This window comes from Manacus vitellinus, unplaced genomic scaffold (assembly GCF_001715985.3).
Source record: "Manacus vitellinus isolate BGI_N305 unplaced genomic scaffold, ASM171598v3 scaffold_3_pilon, whole genome shotgun sequence".
Lineage (NCBI taxonomy): Eukaryota > Metazoa > Chordata > Aves > Passeriformes > Pipridae > Manacus > Manacus vitellinus.
Window position 1 is genome coordinate 26393574 of NW_021940535.1, and position 12632 is coordinate 26406205.

At 36.2% G+C, this 12632-nt stretch overlaps 1 protein-coding gene across 1 annotated transcript in view; it reads left to right on the forward strand.

Moving 5' to 3' along the window:
* The window catches only part of CRPPA (CDP-L-ribitol pyrophosphorylase A), a 108184-nt gene that overhangs the window by 17900 nt on the left and 77652 nt on the right, over positions 1-12632 (forward strand). Inside the window, exon 3 of the mRNA XM_008920360.2 lies at positions 4252-4401. Coding sequence (XP_008918608.2) covers positions 4252-4401 — 150 coding nt within the window. The remainder of the gene's footprint in view (positions 1-4251; positions 4402-12632) is intronic.

The following is a 12632-nucleotide window of genomic DNA, read 5'->3' on the forward strand; positions in this document are numbered from 1 at the left end:
CTTCTGAGTGATATGAGTCTGTCACTTCACCTGAGGTTGATGGAATTCTGTGTTCTTACAACATTTTAGGATTGTTTTAAGGAAGTGATAGATTAAAAGGATGTTTTTTCTTACAGTATTCTGTTTGCAAAGGAAAACTAACTGGTTAGCAATATTCTCTTCAATGTTTACTGTGCTATGAAGGAATATTTTACTGATTTATTTCCCAGAATATGGAAAACTGGGGGAAAGAAGTGTATATGCATTTCCTGGACATGCTAAGTTCACCAAAACTAATGCTTAACTGTCTTTGGAGTGGAGTGACTTGAAGGCTGTAAAGTGGACATTTAAAGAAATTCAGGATAACTATCCACTTCACATTCAGGAAGGGTGTATGATGCATTTTGTATATGATTTTGAAAGCAAACCTGCTTGAGATCTGGGTCATAATGATTAGAAATTGGAAGAGGAGACCTCTGAGTAGGGAAATGTCAGTGTAAGACCCAGTAATGCCTTAATGTATTATTGTCCCTACTGTGCCCTAATGTTTAAGTTTCTGAACTAAAAAAAATTAGTCTGTAGCCCTGTCTTAAGCTCCTAAAAAAAATTCCCTGTTTAGTTCATTGCAGGGCTGCTGGGAGTGGAATTCAGAAAAGGCTTTGTGCTTCTCAGAGTGGGGAGGAGGCTTGCACTAACCAGAAGGAAATACCGCAGAACGAGCCATACACGTTAAACTGTGCTCCTCTTTGGCCTTTATACAAGAACAAAACTCACAAAACTCAATTCTTCTGTTTTTACATGCCAAATATTATGCTTACACCATGAATGAAGATACCCACGAGCCAGTTTCAGAAGTAGAAGCACGTGTGGTGAGGTCTGTGTAAACCAGTGTGGGTTTGGCAGCTGTGCTGGCATATACCAGCATACTGCAGATGCAAGGTTTCCTGTGTTAGGAACTCAGCTCTCTTGTGCCATATGAAAATGGTGCAGGGCATACAAGGCCAGTATTTTCCCTTGCTTGATCCCAGTTTCACCCAGTCTGAAAGTGGCCTTAGGAACTAATGTATTTCACGTGTCGCTGAGGTAGGAGGTAGACACAGCCTTGTGTTGGGTCGCATCGTCTGGTTGAGGGAGCCCATATGGGTGTGCACTGAGACAGAGAAAGGTCCTGCAGAAACTTGAGCCAGTACAACCAATTTCTGTATCTTGCCTCAGGATTTTAAGGTTTTGACTCAGTGCTGCACCTTAGCAAGTATGCTCTAGCTTATGGATTGTGGGCTTTTGGATACCAGGTGCTCATCATATGAAGGTTTTCTATGCATTAGAAACTTCTTGGCTTTGCTAAGCACTAGAGCTCTCCATTCTGCTTTCAGTCGTGGACTGAATTGTCCTTTTTTGGAATAAAACCTGTTTATTTTTTTTAAAATCAAATGACTGCTAATTATTCTGTTATTGCATACATAGAATTTCTGTCCCTTGCATGATCAGAAGTCAGACACGAATCTTATTCTTTGTATTTAATTTCATGTTTTCAGTCAGTGTCAGGTATAGTTTGGGTGGACCTGCTGCAGAAGAAATCTTATTGTGCCCAACTTGTGATTTCTTATTGAAATGGCAGGAAGACAGGTGAGAAACTGAGCCTGTCACACTGGACTCAGTTCTGGTGTAATGTGAAGCCAAACTATAAGTTGTTTGAAAAATGCATTTTTTAAATTTTATGTGCTGCGAAGCTTTCAATTACTTGAGAAGTTAATTGGGGGCTTTAAAAAAATGTTGCATTTGGATTTAGTTTTCTGAATCTTTGGAAGAGCTAGGCCTCAGCAGAGCAGGAATTGTGGTTCAGTATTGACACAAAGATACCGATATAGACATTCATAAATTTTTATTGTGCAATAAACCAGATGGCAAGAAAACAATGTGTTTCAGAGTTCTTTTAAGAAAACAATTTTGAGTATTCAATTTTATTTAGAATTGCAGTTTGGCTTTTTGTTCCTCAGAGTGGATGTTTCACTTGTGAGATTTGGTTACGCAAGGCACATTGTATTCTTCCAGTCTGTTTTATGCTTAAAATGTAACATGACATGATTGTTAAAAACTGTAATAAAATATTGGAACAGCCTAAGGAATTCTCTTTTGCTAACTGGTTTTCTGGAATGGTAACTGTTCCAGAAAAAAAAAATCAAATATACAGCTAATTACAAAAAAGCTGTGGCTAGCATGCTGCTCTCTCTCTTTTCCCATGACCTTCTAATTTTACAATTTTTGTGTGTGTGCCTGACCAATTAAAATATGACGGCAGAGCAAAATAACATAGTCCAAATGCCCAGCAGCTGGGATATAGATGTAATAATCCATGTCCTTGAATCATAGGAAATAGGGGACAAGTTGCAGATAATTTAGTCTCTCTACTTCTGCTATGCAGAGCTTTTACTCTAAGTACATCTGTTAAATTTACACCTCATTTAATACATTGATGTATTACTAAAATTATAGTGGTGTTTAGTTTTCTCAGTTTGTCTTTTCTGTTACAGAAGTAAAATTGATCCTGCCTGGGTCAGAAAGAAGAACTAGATTACCTCTTAAGAGACAGACAGTTCTATGATTTCACAGTTTTACTGATCTTTCTGTACCACATTTTTGCCATTGGATGATAGTGTTTTGCTCTGTTTGGTGTTTTATATAGATATCTCTTTCCATGTATTAGAAAGTAAAAGTGCTTTTCAGATTTTGAGAAAGTAGTTCAGATATTTCTCCTGTCACACGAATCTTTTGAATCTTTTCTCTCCCTTCACCCTTCCCGGTAGCTCATGCATATTAGAACTCTTTGGGCGTGAGAAATTGGTTCATATGTCTGTTCTTATTCTGTAAAAGAATGAACTAAGGAGCTGTGATTTAGAGCTCATAAAGGGCTCAACACTGACTGCATTCCCCTTTGTTTTATTGTTAAGTAGTGTGAAAGGGGGAGGGAAGACAACTAGTTCTTTTCTTCTGAGAGTACAAAAATTTTGGACTCACTTTTTTGTCTCGTTCTACCACTGTATGCTTATTTGAGGTCAGAAGTCTTCTAAGAATGGACAAGACTCATGTATGAGGGCAGGATTTGCCAACAAAGATAAATAAAATCATTAATATCAGTGCTGTTATGGGATAAGGGACCTCTTCTTTTTCTGTGTCAAAATTCATGAAGCCTCAGAAAATCTTCCGAGGCTGCTGTGAAAAGTGGCAGAATTAGGCATTGGGATGATTTTCTAGGTATCCTGATTTAAGATGTTGTATAGTTCCAAGTGTTTTGAAACAGCATCAATTATTCTTTTTTATTATTCTTAAAAATTATTAATAAACAGTATAGTGTGAACATGCCGTTCTCAATGGTTAGCATCATTGGGGAGCATGCAGTTTGCTCTGTGACTTGATAAGCAGTGTTCTGCCACTGCACTTTTTCTTCATTATTGTATGGACAACTCTTGTCCAAGTTGTTTTAAGCTTCTCCTAAAGTTCATGTGAACATTTGATAAGTGACTGATGCAGTGTGGGTGTATCAGAATGCCTAAAGACAGCTAGGAGAGTTCTGCTTCAGAGATGCCATAGATCTTTAATACTATATGTTGATGAAAAGATCAAAGATATATGTTTAATTGGTTTCAAACCTAAGCAAAACTGAAACTGAAATATAAGCATTTAAGTATCTGTTCTAGAGCATAGTGCTGCTTGATATGGAATACTTTCAGATGTAAATGCTGCATTCCCTGTGATTTCACTGGTAAGTGTGGTTGCTCAGTATTTCACAGGGTGAATTCAAACAGAGGAACAAGCTCAATTGTCTGAAAGTTTTCTTGTAAATTGTTTTTGAGCAGTTTATCCAAATTGAAGTCTGTGAAAGCAATAGGTATTGTAGATTGTCAAGACCTCTCAGGTGTGTCTGCTGCTGTTTGATATCTGAATAGGCCTAGAACTGTCCTCACAGAAACCACCTACTATGTGTGCAGAAGAAAGTCTGAAAAATGAACATTTCAGATCTGTAAGTGTATTTGCAGTAGATATGAAGGACTTAAGATTTTTTTTGTAAATTGTCCCTCCATGTGTACTTATACAGTCCTCCATTGCTATGTTAGTGTTGAAAGTGTCACACAGACTAGGTAGTATGACATGCGTCATGAGATGTAGAAAGATAAAGAGGGGAAAAATGTATTTTAAAGCTTTTTTTGACTACAGCTATCTCATATACATTAATATTAATAACATTTAGGTTTCTCTTTGTGTTTTGTTCCACAGGCAGCAGGAGCAATTCGTCCTCTAGTTTCTACTGTTGTTGCCTCTGCTGCAGATGGCTGTTTAGACCACTCATTGGAACGTGCCAGGTACAGAGCGAGTGAAATGCCTCAAGCTTTCTTGTTTGATGTAATCTATGAAGCATATCAACAGGTAAGATATTAGGACTTTCTAAGACTTTTTTCAATTTAATTCAGTTAAAAAGAAAGATAACTTTATTTCTCTTTTTTCAAAAACAGAGATTCAGCATCTATTTCAGATCACGTCAAACTATGCATATTGCTTCTCAGTCTTTTGAAAAAGCCTTATCATTCTAATCTATTGAAGTTTTTTCATATCAAACTGCAAATACAAGAGGGGTTGATGGATCTAAACAGTTGGAAAGACATATTTGCCATAATTTTTATTGTGCATTAAGTAGATTACTTAAAGGAGTGGGTTAATGTGTTTAAAATTATGTATATATTAACTACGTATTGTTTACTGAGAGCATAAAAGAGTTTTGGATGCACAATGTAATAATGACATTATATAATAATTTAATGGGATTCAGGCTGTTCTAAAATATCGGGATAATATTAATTTGCTATATCTAGGTAAATGTTTAATTTGTTTCTTGTTGCATTTGTATTCTACATAGTCTGATCAGTGGTTGAAAATAATGTTTACGTAGTCTCTGTTGCAATTCTCCATTTTTTTCCTAATATATTACTTTAATTGCTTTAATTCCTTTATTTAGGAAAATAAAAATTGTAGGTGGTGTATTAAACCTGACTCTTTTCCCTTTTTCTGCCCTGAAGACTGCTTTCATTTGCCGCACCCTAAATTCATGTTTTGCTGGAAGCACTCCAGCCTTTCGTCTCAGCATTCTACTTCCTTTTCATTCATCACCTTGTGGAAATTGCTTGTCCTCCAGGTATCTTCCAGCCTGACTGGAAGCAGAGCATTTCTTCATTTGTCACTTGGAAGGAATTATTTTTCACATTAGTGCTGGCAGTCATGCTTCCCATCAGTCTTTCATTTCTAAACAAGTCCAGATTTCTTATACTCACTTTCAGAGAGTACAAAGCTTAGAAGTCACCAACAACAGAACAAATGTGAGGACAGGCAATGAAGAAATTGTTACTTAATTGTTCAGTAATTGTTTTACTTGGAAATGTTGGCACAAACTCCATGTCATACCCTTTATGCTTGGTACTTGAAGCTATTAGATGCTGTAGATGAAGGACCAAATTAGGAGCTACTCGAGCACTTGGACTGGCTCCAACCTTTTTACTTCTGATGGGAAGCAGGGGGATGTTCTTGATGTATATCATGACACACAGCTAATACTTCTGGAGACTCCACCTTGAATGTAGTGGGTATACTCATGATAAAGGCAGCCTAGATATGCACAGAACACATCTCAAGAGAAAACAGCTACCATTGGTAGCTGTTTCTTTCTTGTTGATGTGTATCTCTTTTGGCAAATTGTGTGTTTATATGCTGTTTCTCAAAACACCCCACCCAAACAACCCCCCATTTTTTCTACTGTGTTTGTTCATAATTTACAGATACAGTAGAGCTGGCAGATACATAAAAAGCTCTTGCCCTAAATGCCTCACTGAAAAGACAACTATATTTGCAGTCCCCATGCTCCTCTAAGTAGTGTTCTTTTCTCACAGATGCATTCCAGCAGCCTTCTTTTTTGTATCCCTGCTCTTTCAAGAACAAGCCACCAAAGTTGTTAGAAGCAACCAGAGCTATGGTTCCTTGTCCCCAATTCCCTTTGCTTTGGCTAAATTCTGGTCATTTAAATGCTCTGTGCCTTGGAGCCCTGGGAAGTATAACACTTCACTAAAACCTCTCAACTCATATTGTTTTCTAATTATTTATGTTTCAATGGTCTCTAGCTGTCCAAGTCAAGGATTAAGACCCTATTGTTCTGAGAACTGTACAAACAAATAAAAAAAGATAGATAATTGTTGTTCTGAAAAACAGTCAAGCTACTGTAGGACGAATTTTTGTAGGAATGGATGCAGCTTATGATGCTTCCTAAATATTAACATATCCATAATTAATTCCCACAACAACCTGGTGAAGGCAAGTGTTATTGTACAGATGAACAGAAAGGAGAAAATAATTTTGTTACTAATGTTGCAAGTCATTCACAAAGCTGGGAATGGCATTCATTTTGACTGACTTGGCATGAGATCATGACTCCACTCCTGTGTATTTTATACAGTTGTGACCTTTTTGCAACAACAGTATAGGGAAAAACAACAGTCAAACACGTATTCCTTAGAGAGAAACTGTCCATTTGAATTATTGCTTCAGGTAACACAGGCTTTTCAGTTACAATGCGGGTAATGCACAATACTGCTTTTAAACTCCATCTCTATTGAAATACATCATCTGATGTGAGTAGGTAGGTTTAGAGTGTTTACTTCCAGAAGTGTTCTCTTTCATGAACATAAGATCACTGAGTATATTGACCACAAAGTTGCAAAATTCAGTTAAAGGTCAGTTCTCTGGTCCTTACAGGTTTGCCATCTATTTTGTCTCTTCTTGTCTGGTACCAATCTGGGCAGACCAGACTAGAGCCGCTTCTCCTTTTGTTCCTGTTTTAAATTTATTTAGAACTAGAAATTTAGCTCTATTAAAATATGAAAAAATGCTTTTGTATGATCTTTACCAAATTAAGTCATTTCCTTAGAAAACATTTTCCATTTCTTGCTCAAATGAAAAAAAAAAGATAGTAATGATTTGGGGAAGAATCTTTGAATCTACTTCAAATAATTTTATGTACAAATGCTGAAGACTGGTTTACAATATTATCTTGAAATATATGTGTGTTACAGTAAATCCCCTTTACATTTGGCACCAAAAATCCAGCACGGATTTTGAAGACATTCAGCCAGGTTGTTCACATGCATTTCATTGTGATGCATTTCATTTTTTGTGTGCTGGATCTCAATTTACTTTTCACTCTCACGTCTTTATTGGCTACAACATACATATTCTAAACAGATCTTTTTCAGATATATGTTACTTTTTGATTTAACTGCAATGATGTCAAGATTTCTGGCATCATAACTATTAACTTCTTAGCTTTATAGTAGTGTTGTTGAAACCTTTTAAATTTTGTTGCTCAAATATCGCATGCATTCTGTTGTCTTTGTAATGGCTTTGAGAGATCATTAAAAAAAACATTCTTCATCGCTTTTTGGTGAGGTTCTGGATACTGTTAGGTTTTCTGATGGTTAATTTTGAATATTTTTTTAACCATACTGAAACCATAGTATAGTTTTATGAAAATATTTCCTTAAAATAGTCTCAGGCTTTTTCAGTTAGTATGAGTTTTAACATCAGTGGTAAAAGCCTGGTTTTTTTTTATAATGTCTGCATATATGCTAGCGAGGAAAAAAAAGATATTCAGATGTTTTATATTTTCACTTTTTTATTTGGGGAATGCAAGCAACTTGAGAAGCATTATTGTTTCATGGTGAAAGGCCTTTTTTGATGAGGCAGGTAAATGGAGGTGTAACAGGGAAGGGAAAACTCTTTTGTGTTCTTTTGCCTCCGTTGAAAATTGCTCCAATGCAACAGGATCAGAAGACCAGTTTAGGAAATATCTACTCCTTCTGCTCCAGAGCAATGATATTGATTTTAACATTTTATAAGGTTTCTGCCACTTTTAACTCAGGATATATTTTGTCTGCTGTACTGGACGTCACATAAGACAGACTAAAAATGTTTAAAGTCCATATTGAAATTAAGCAGCTGTTCAGGGCCCACAACAGCCAGTGGGGCTAAAATAATATCTTGATCTTAAAAGGCCTCACTACTCCGACTTACGTGTCATTAGATAGAGTACTTGGCTGTAATAAATTATCAGGCATAGTCTGATTTTGGCAGATACAGGCACCTGATTGTATGTAACACTATTTAACAATTTTTATTGCAAATCTCTGTGTTCAGCTTAGGAAATATAGCAGTGCTTTCATGCCCTTCAATTTGTAAAAGTTATAAAATTTATGAAAGTTACAGCTTTTATTTGTATGGTGCATATGTGACCCAAGGTGGAAAAGTGACAGATGCAAACAGGTGCAAGGGGAGAAAGAACTGTATTTATACTGTGTGTGATGTCTCGCAAGCAGGAGGCTTTACCTTAGCCAGGGGTTTTCCTTGGGATTTTGAGTAGAAGGATATAGAAATTTGTTAAGCAGATAAATGTACTGTTGCATCAGTACTCTTAGTTCTGGTATGTCCTAATTTGTGAGTTCTCATTTCCTGCACAATGTAATGATCCGCAGTAGTGGATATTAGTAGTGGACAAGTTAAATTTTTTAAAATAAAAAATCCAAATCTCTAGTAACTAGTAAAACCTGTGGAAAAGTTATAAAAAATGGCAGAACCCATGATTTACTTCAATTCTTATATACCTGGAACAAAATCAGCCAGTTGGATGTTTTCTTATTATTTTTATTTTATTATGTTAATAATTAAGTTCCTGATTTTTTAAAATACATGTTTCTTTTGTATTCTTATCAGCCCTAAGGGAAATCAGAAAAGTTAAAAGTGTTAATTGAAAATCCACCTCTTCCAAAGATAGTAAATAAGGGATAGACTCCTTAGACCAGACTTGTTCATTTTTGCTTAAAATAGTTTCATGTTTCTGTTTAGCTTTTTAATTTAAATAGGAACAAATGTGAAGTATGATCCTACACGGGTGGGGAAGACTTCACTTACCAGAAGTCAAGTGTTCCCCGGAGCAGTATGTTTTTAAGGAATTAGAGTATCAGGAAGTCAGGTAGACTACTTTTTTCCTTTAATCAAAGTAGGCTGAGACTGATTCTGTAATACTTGTTTCTGACATATTGTAAAATGCACAGAGATCTCAGAGATCTTTTTTCTTTAACACAGAGCATCTTGTTGTGTCATGTCACATTACCATACAAAGTAACACAACCACAATATATAAAGGCTGAAATAACCAGACTTAACAAAGCACTGAGCATTTGAATGGTGTCTGCTAAAGCAAGGAGTGTAGTAGAAACATCTAAAAAGCTTTACCTTTCACGATTTGGCAGAGAAACAACTGAAAATGGAAGCAGGAGAGGAGTGATATGTAGAAGATTCTGAACACCTTCTATGTCAGAGATGTAAATAAACAGCCTAGGGAAGATTGATGTGATGGTTAGAGAGTTGTCAGCATGAATGCTGGGGGTCACCAGTATGACCAGTCCAGTGAAGCTGAGGACCTTATGAGAAAGAATAGCTCCACACAAAAGCTGAAAAAAGAGAGGGACATGTTAGAAGGGTGTTCTGCAGGAATCCTTCACATGGGGATGGCATGGCAAAGTGTGATCACTATTTAAAAGTAGAGGGATGATTTCATAAAAACTTTAATTTTAAGAAAAATTATTTTGATATACACCTTTTTTGTTTTTCTGCTAATCATTTCTATATTATTTTATGATTATCCTCAAGATCTGCTGAACCTGGGAAAATTTACCACAAGAGATACACCTTTTTTGGGGGAGTGTTTGTATTGCATATGTAGTTAGTTTAATCATGTGTTGATAGCAGACTTTTGCAGATTATAGAAGTTTATATTTAGCTAATCAGAATGAAGCTGAAGTAAAAAAAAAATAGGCACAGGAAACAGGAATACTCATTGAAGGAGAATGAGCTTCAATGCGTTTTAGAGATGTTTCACTGATAATACATGGCTATAACCTCCTTACAGATATCCACACAGATCAGACTTATTTTAGGGATTCTATCCAATCTACGCAGAAACTATGTAGAGATTAGTACTTTTTGGTCCCAAAAAATACAGTGGATTAGTATATCTGTTCATAGCTAACATTAACCACTTTTTAAATAATAAGCAATCACATTTACTTATAGGGCATTACAACATCTGCCTGCATAGGAGAGAGCTGCTATATATAAACATAGTAATGACAAGATACAAAACAATAGTGTGTCAGGAAGAATCATGCAAATACTTTGATGCTGGATTCTGGAAGGCAGATGTTCTTCCACTCCCCAAAATAATCATTACAAGATGTTTGCAGATGAGGCTGAGATATTCTGCAAACTGTCCAACCTGTTCATTAGTAGAAGAAAAGGAAATCCCCAAATTGTTCTCTAACAAACCCCTGCGAATGTTCAGGGAAGATTTTGCTAGAGTAAGAAGGGAAGTTGGCTATTGTTAGGGTCATTGTAGAAGTATTTGCTAAAAGTATTGTCTTTTCTGTATGTAAATAATAGGGATTGTATTCCATGTGGATTTTGTAAACTTCTAAAGTGCTTTTTGAAAGGGCATAACTTTACTGGGATTCTTTTTTCAAATGTGTGGAGCATTTTAGTATCCTCTGTAGCAGCTGTAGCAGTTTAGCAATATTTTGGCATAGGTCAGGCAAGACCTTCGAGGCAAAATGTCTCGACTGATTTGGGGATTTTCCTGTTGCTTCAATTTTTGCTAAAGAAGTCTATGTCTGTTACATTATTATTGCCAGAAGCAACAGGCGATTAGATGCACAGTAGCAGACAAATTGTTAACTAAGACCTTGGCAACTTTGGGAGCAAGGATCAGATTCAGAAAAAGGACTGTAGGGTCGAAAATATAAGTGAGACAGAATTTGGGCATTTAATTCTATGCTGGAATCCTGGAAAAAACCACTTCTCACGCCCCTGCCAAGACTAAAGATACCTGAATCTTCAAGACACCTCAGTCTTTATTTTTAACATTCACCAAACACGAAACTTTGTGTATGTCAAGGCATGTAAGTTGTGGCAAAGCTGAACAGCTTAATGTTTATCTCCTGTAAACATTCACTTGGAGAAAATTTTTTTTTCACTTGGAGGATGCTATTCCATCATGAATTGGTGATATGGCTCAGAGCTGTTTATTTTGTACTGTAAAAACACTGACAAAGAGATCACCATTATTTTTAACATATGACAAAAAGTATGTGAGATATTTAGTTTTTATCACAAGCTGTAGCGGGTTGTTTCTTGACTGTTGCCTTTTTAAAAAAAGCTCCAGGCATCTTTTATTAAGTGTATTGTATTGTAAGGATGATCATTTTACATCATTCTTATTCAAATGCATTTTGCAGTTTCTGTATGCTCTCCACCATCCCCAGCTTTGGTCACTCACTTTGCTTTTGTATTTTGTAGTTATATGTTCAGGTCTTATAAATACATGCCATGTACTTCATTGTTGTATTTGTCCTAATTCTGCATTCCAGTTTGTTTCTATAGGTTTTCTTCCTTCTCTTTAAAGGTATTCTGAAATACTGAATAAAGAAGTGATTTGTGAATTAGACAAGAGCTAGCTAGAATGATAGTAATCTTATTGTATGATTTGTATGAAGACAGAACCAATGTTCTTCTTTGTATGAAGTCCTAAGGGCAGTGTTCTTCTGTCTACCTGTGAAACGTAACAGGTAGTTACAGTTTTACTATAACTATCTACTCGGTTGATCCAAGTCAACCTACTTGGCTGAATAGTTAGTTGAAATTCCTACCCCTGTTTTTAAGTAGCTGTGTACTACTGGTATCAAGATGGCAAATATCTATGTTTTTCAATGTGCAGTCTAAGCGTGTGAAATCACCTATCAAAAGGGGGCCTTTCTGCTGATTTGTCCATGTGGCATTGGGATTATGATTGTTTGACAAGGAAATCTGTGTAGCTCTTAAAAGAAAATCTATTTCTTTTTACATGAGAAGTTTCTGCTTTATTAACAGCACTTTTTCACTGTTGTGGTCCATTTCAGCTGGGATTTTATGTCTTGTTGTAGTCACATTATAAAAATTTATTTATCTGGAATTTCAGTAGAACCTGAGTTCTGTTCATTTAATTCATGCTAAAAACTGATAATCTTGTTTTTGTTTTGATGCAAAATTGCAATGCAGCTACTTTTTTAATAGTGCATTTTTGCAGAGATTTTGTTCTTCCTTTCTCTGTTCATCTTCAGACAGATGCACACAGACTGTTGCTTAAACGCAGGGTTGTCAACCTCATCTAAATGAATATATGCAAATTTTATACAGTCTTCAGGTTGTAGTTCTGAGATATTTTCCAAAGAAATCTCACAGTTACTTCATAGAATCATAGAATCAGCTGGGTTGGAAGGGACCTCTGAGATCATCAAGTCCAACCCTTGATCCAACACCGCCGTGGTTACCAGACCAAGGCACTAAGTGCCACATCCAGGCTCATCTTAAAAACCTCAGGGACGGAGAATCCACCACTTCCCAGGGCAGCCCATTCCAATGCCTGATTACCCTCTCTGTAAAGAATTTCTTCCTAATATCCAACCTAAACCTCCCCTGGCAGAGCTTAAGACCATGCCCTCTTGTCTTACTGATAGCTGCCTGGGAGAAGA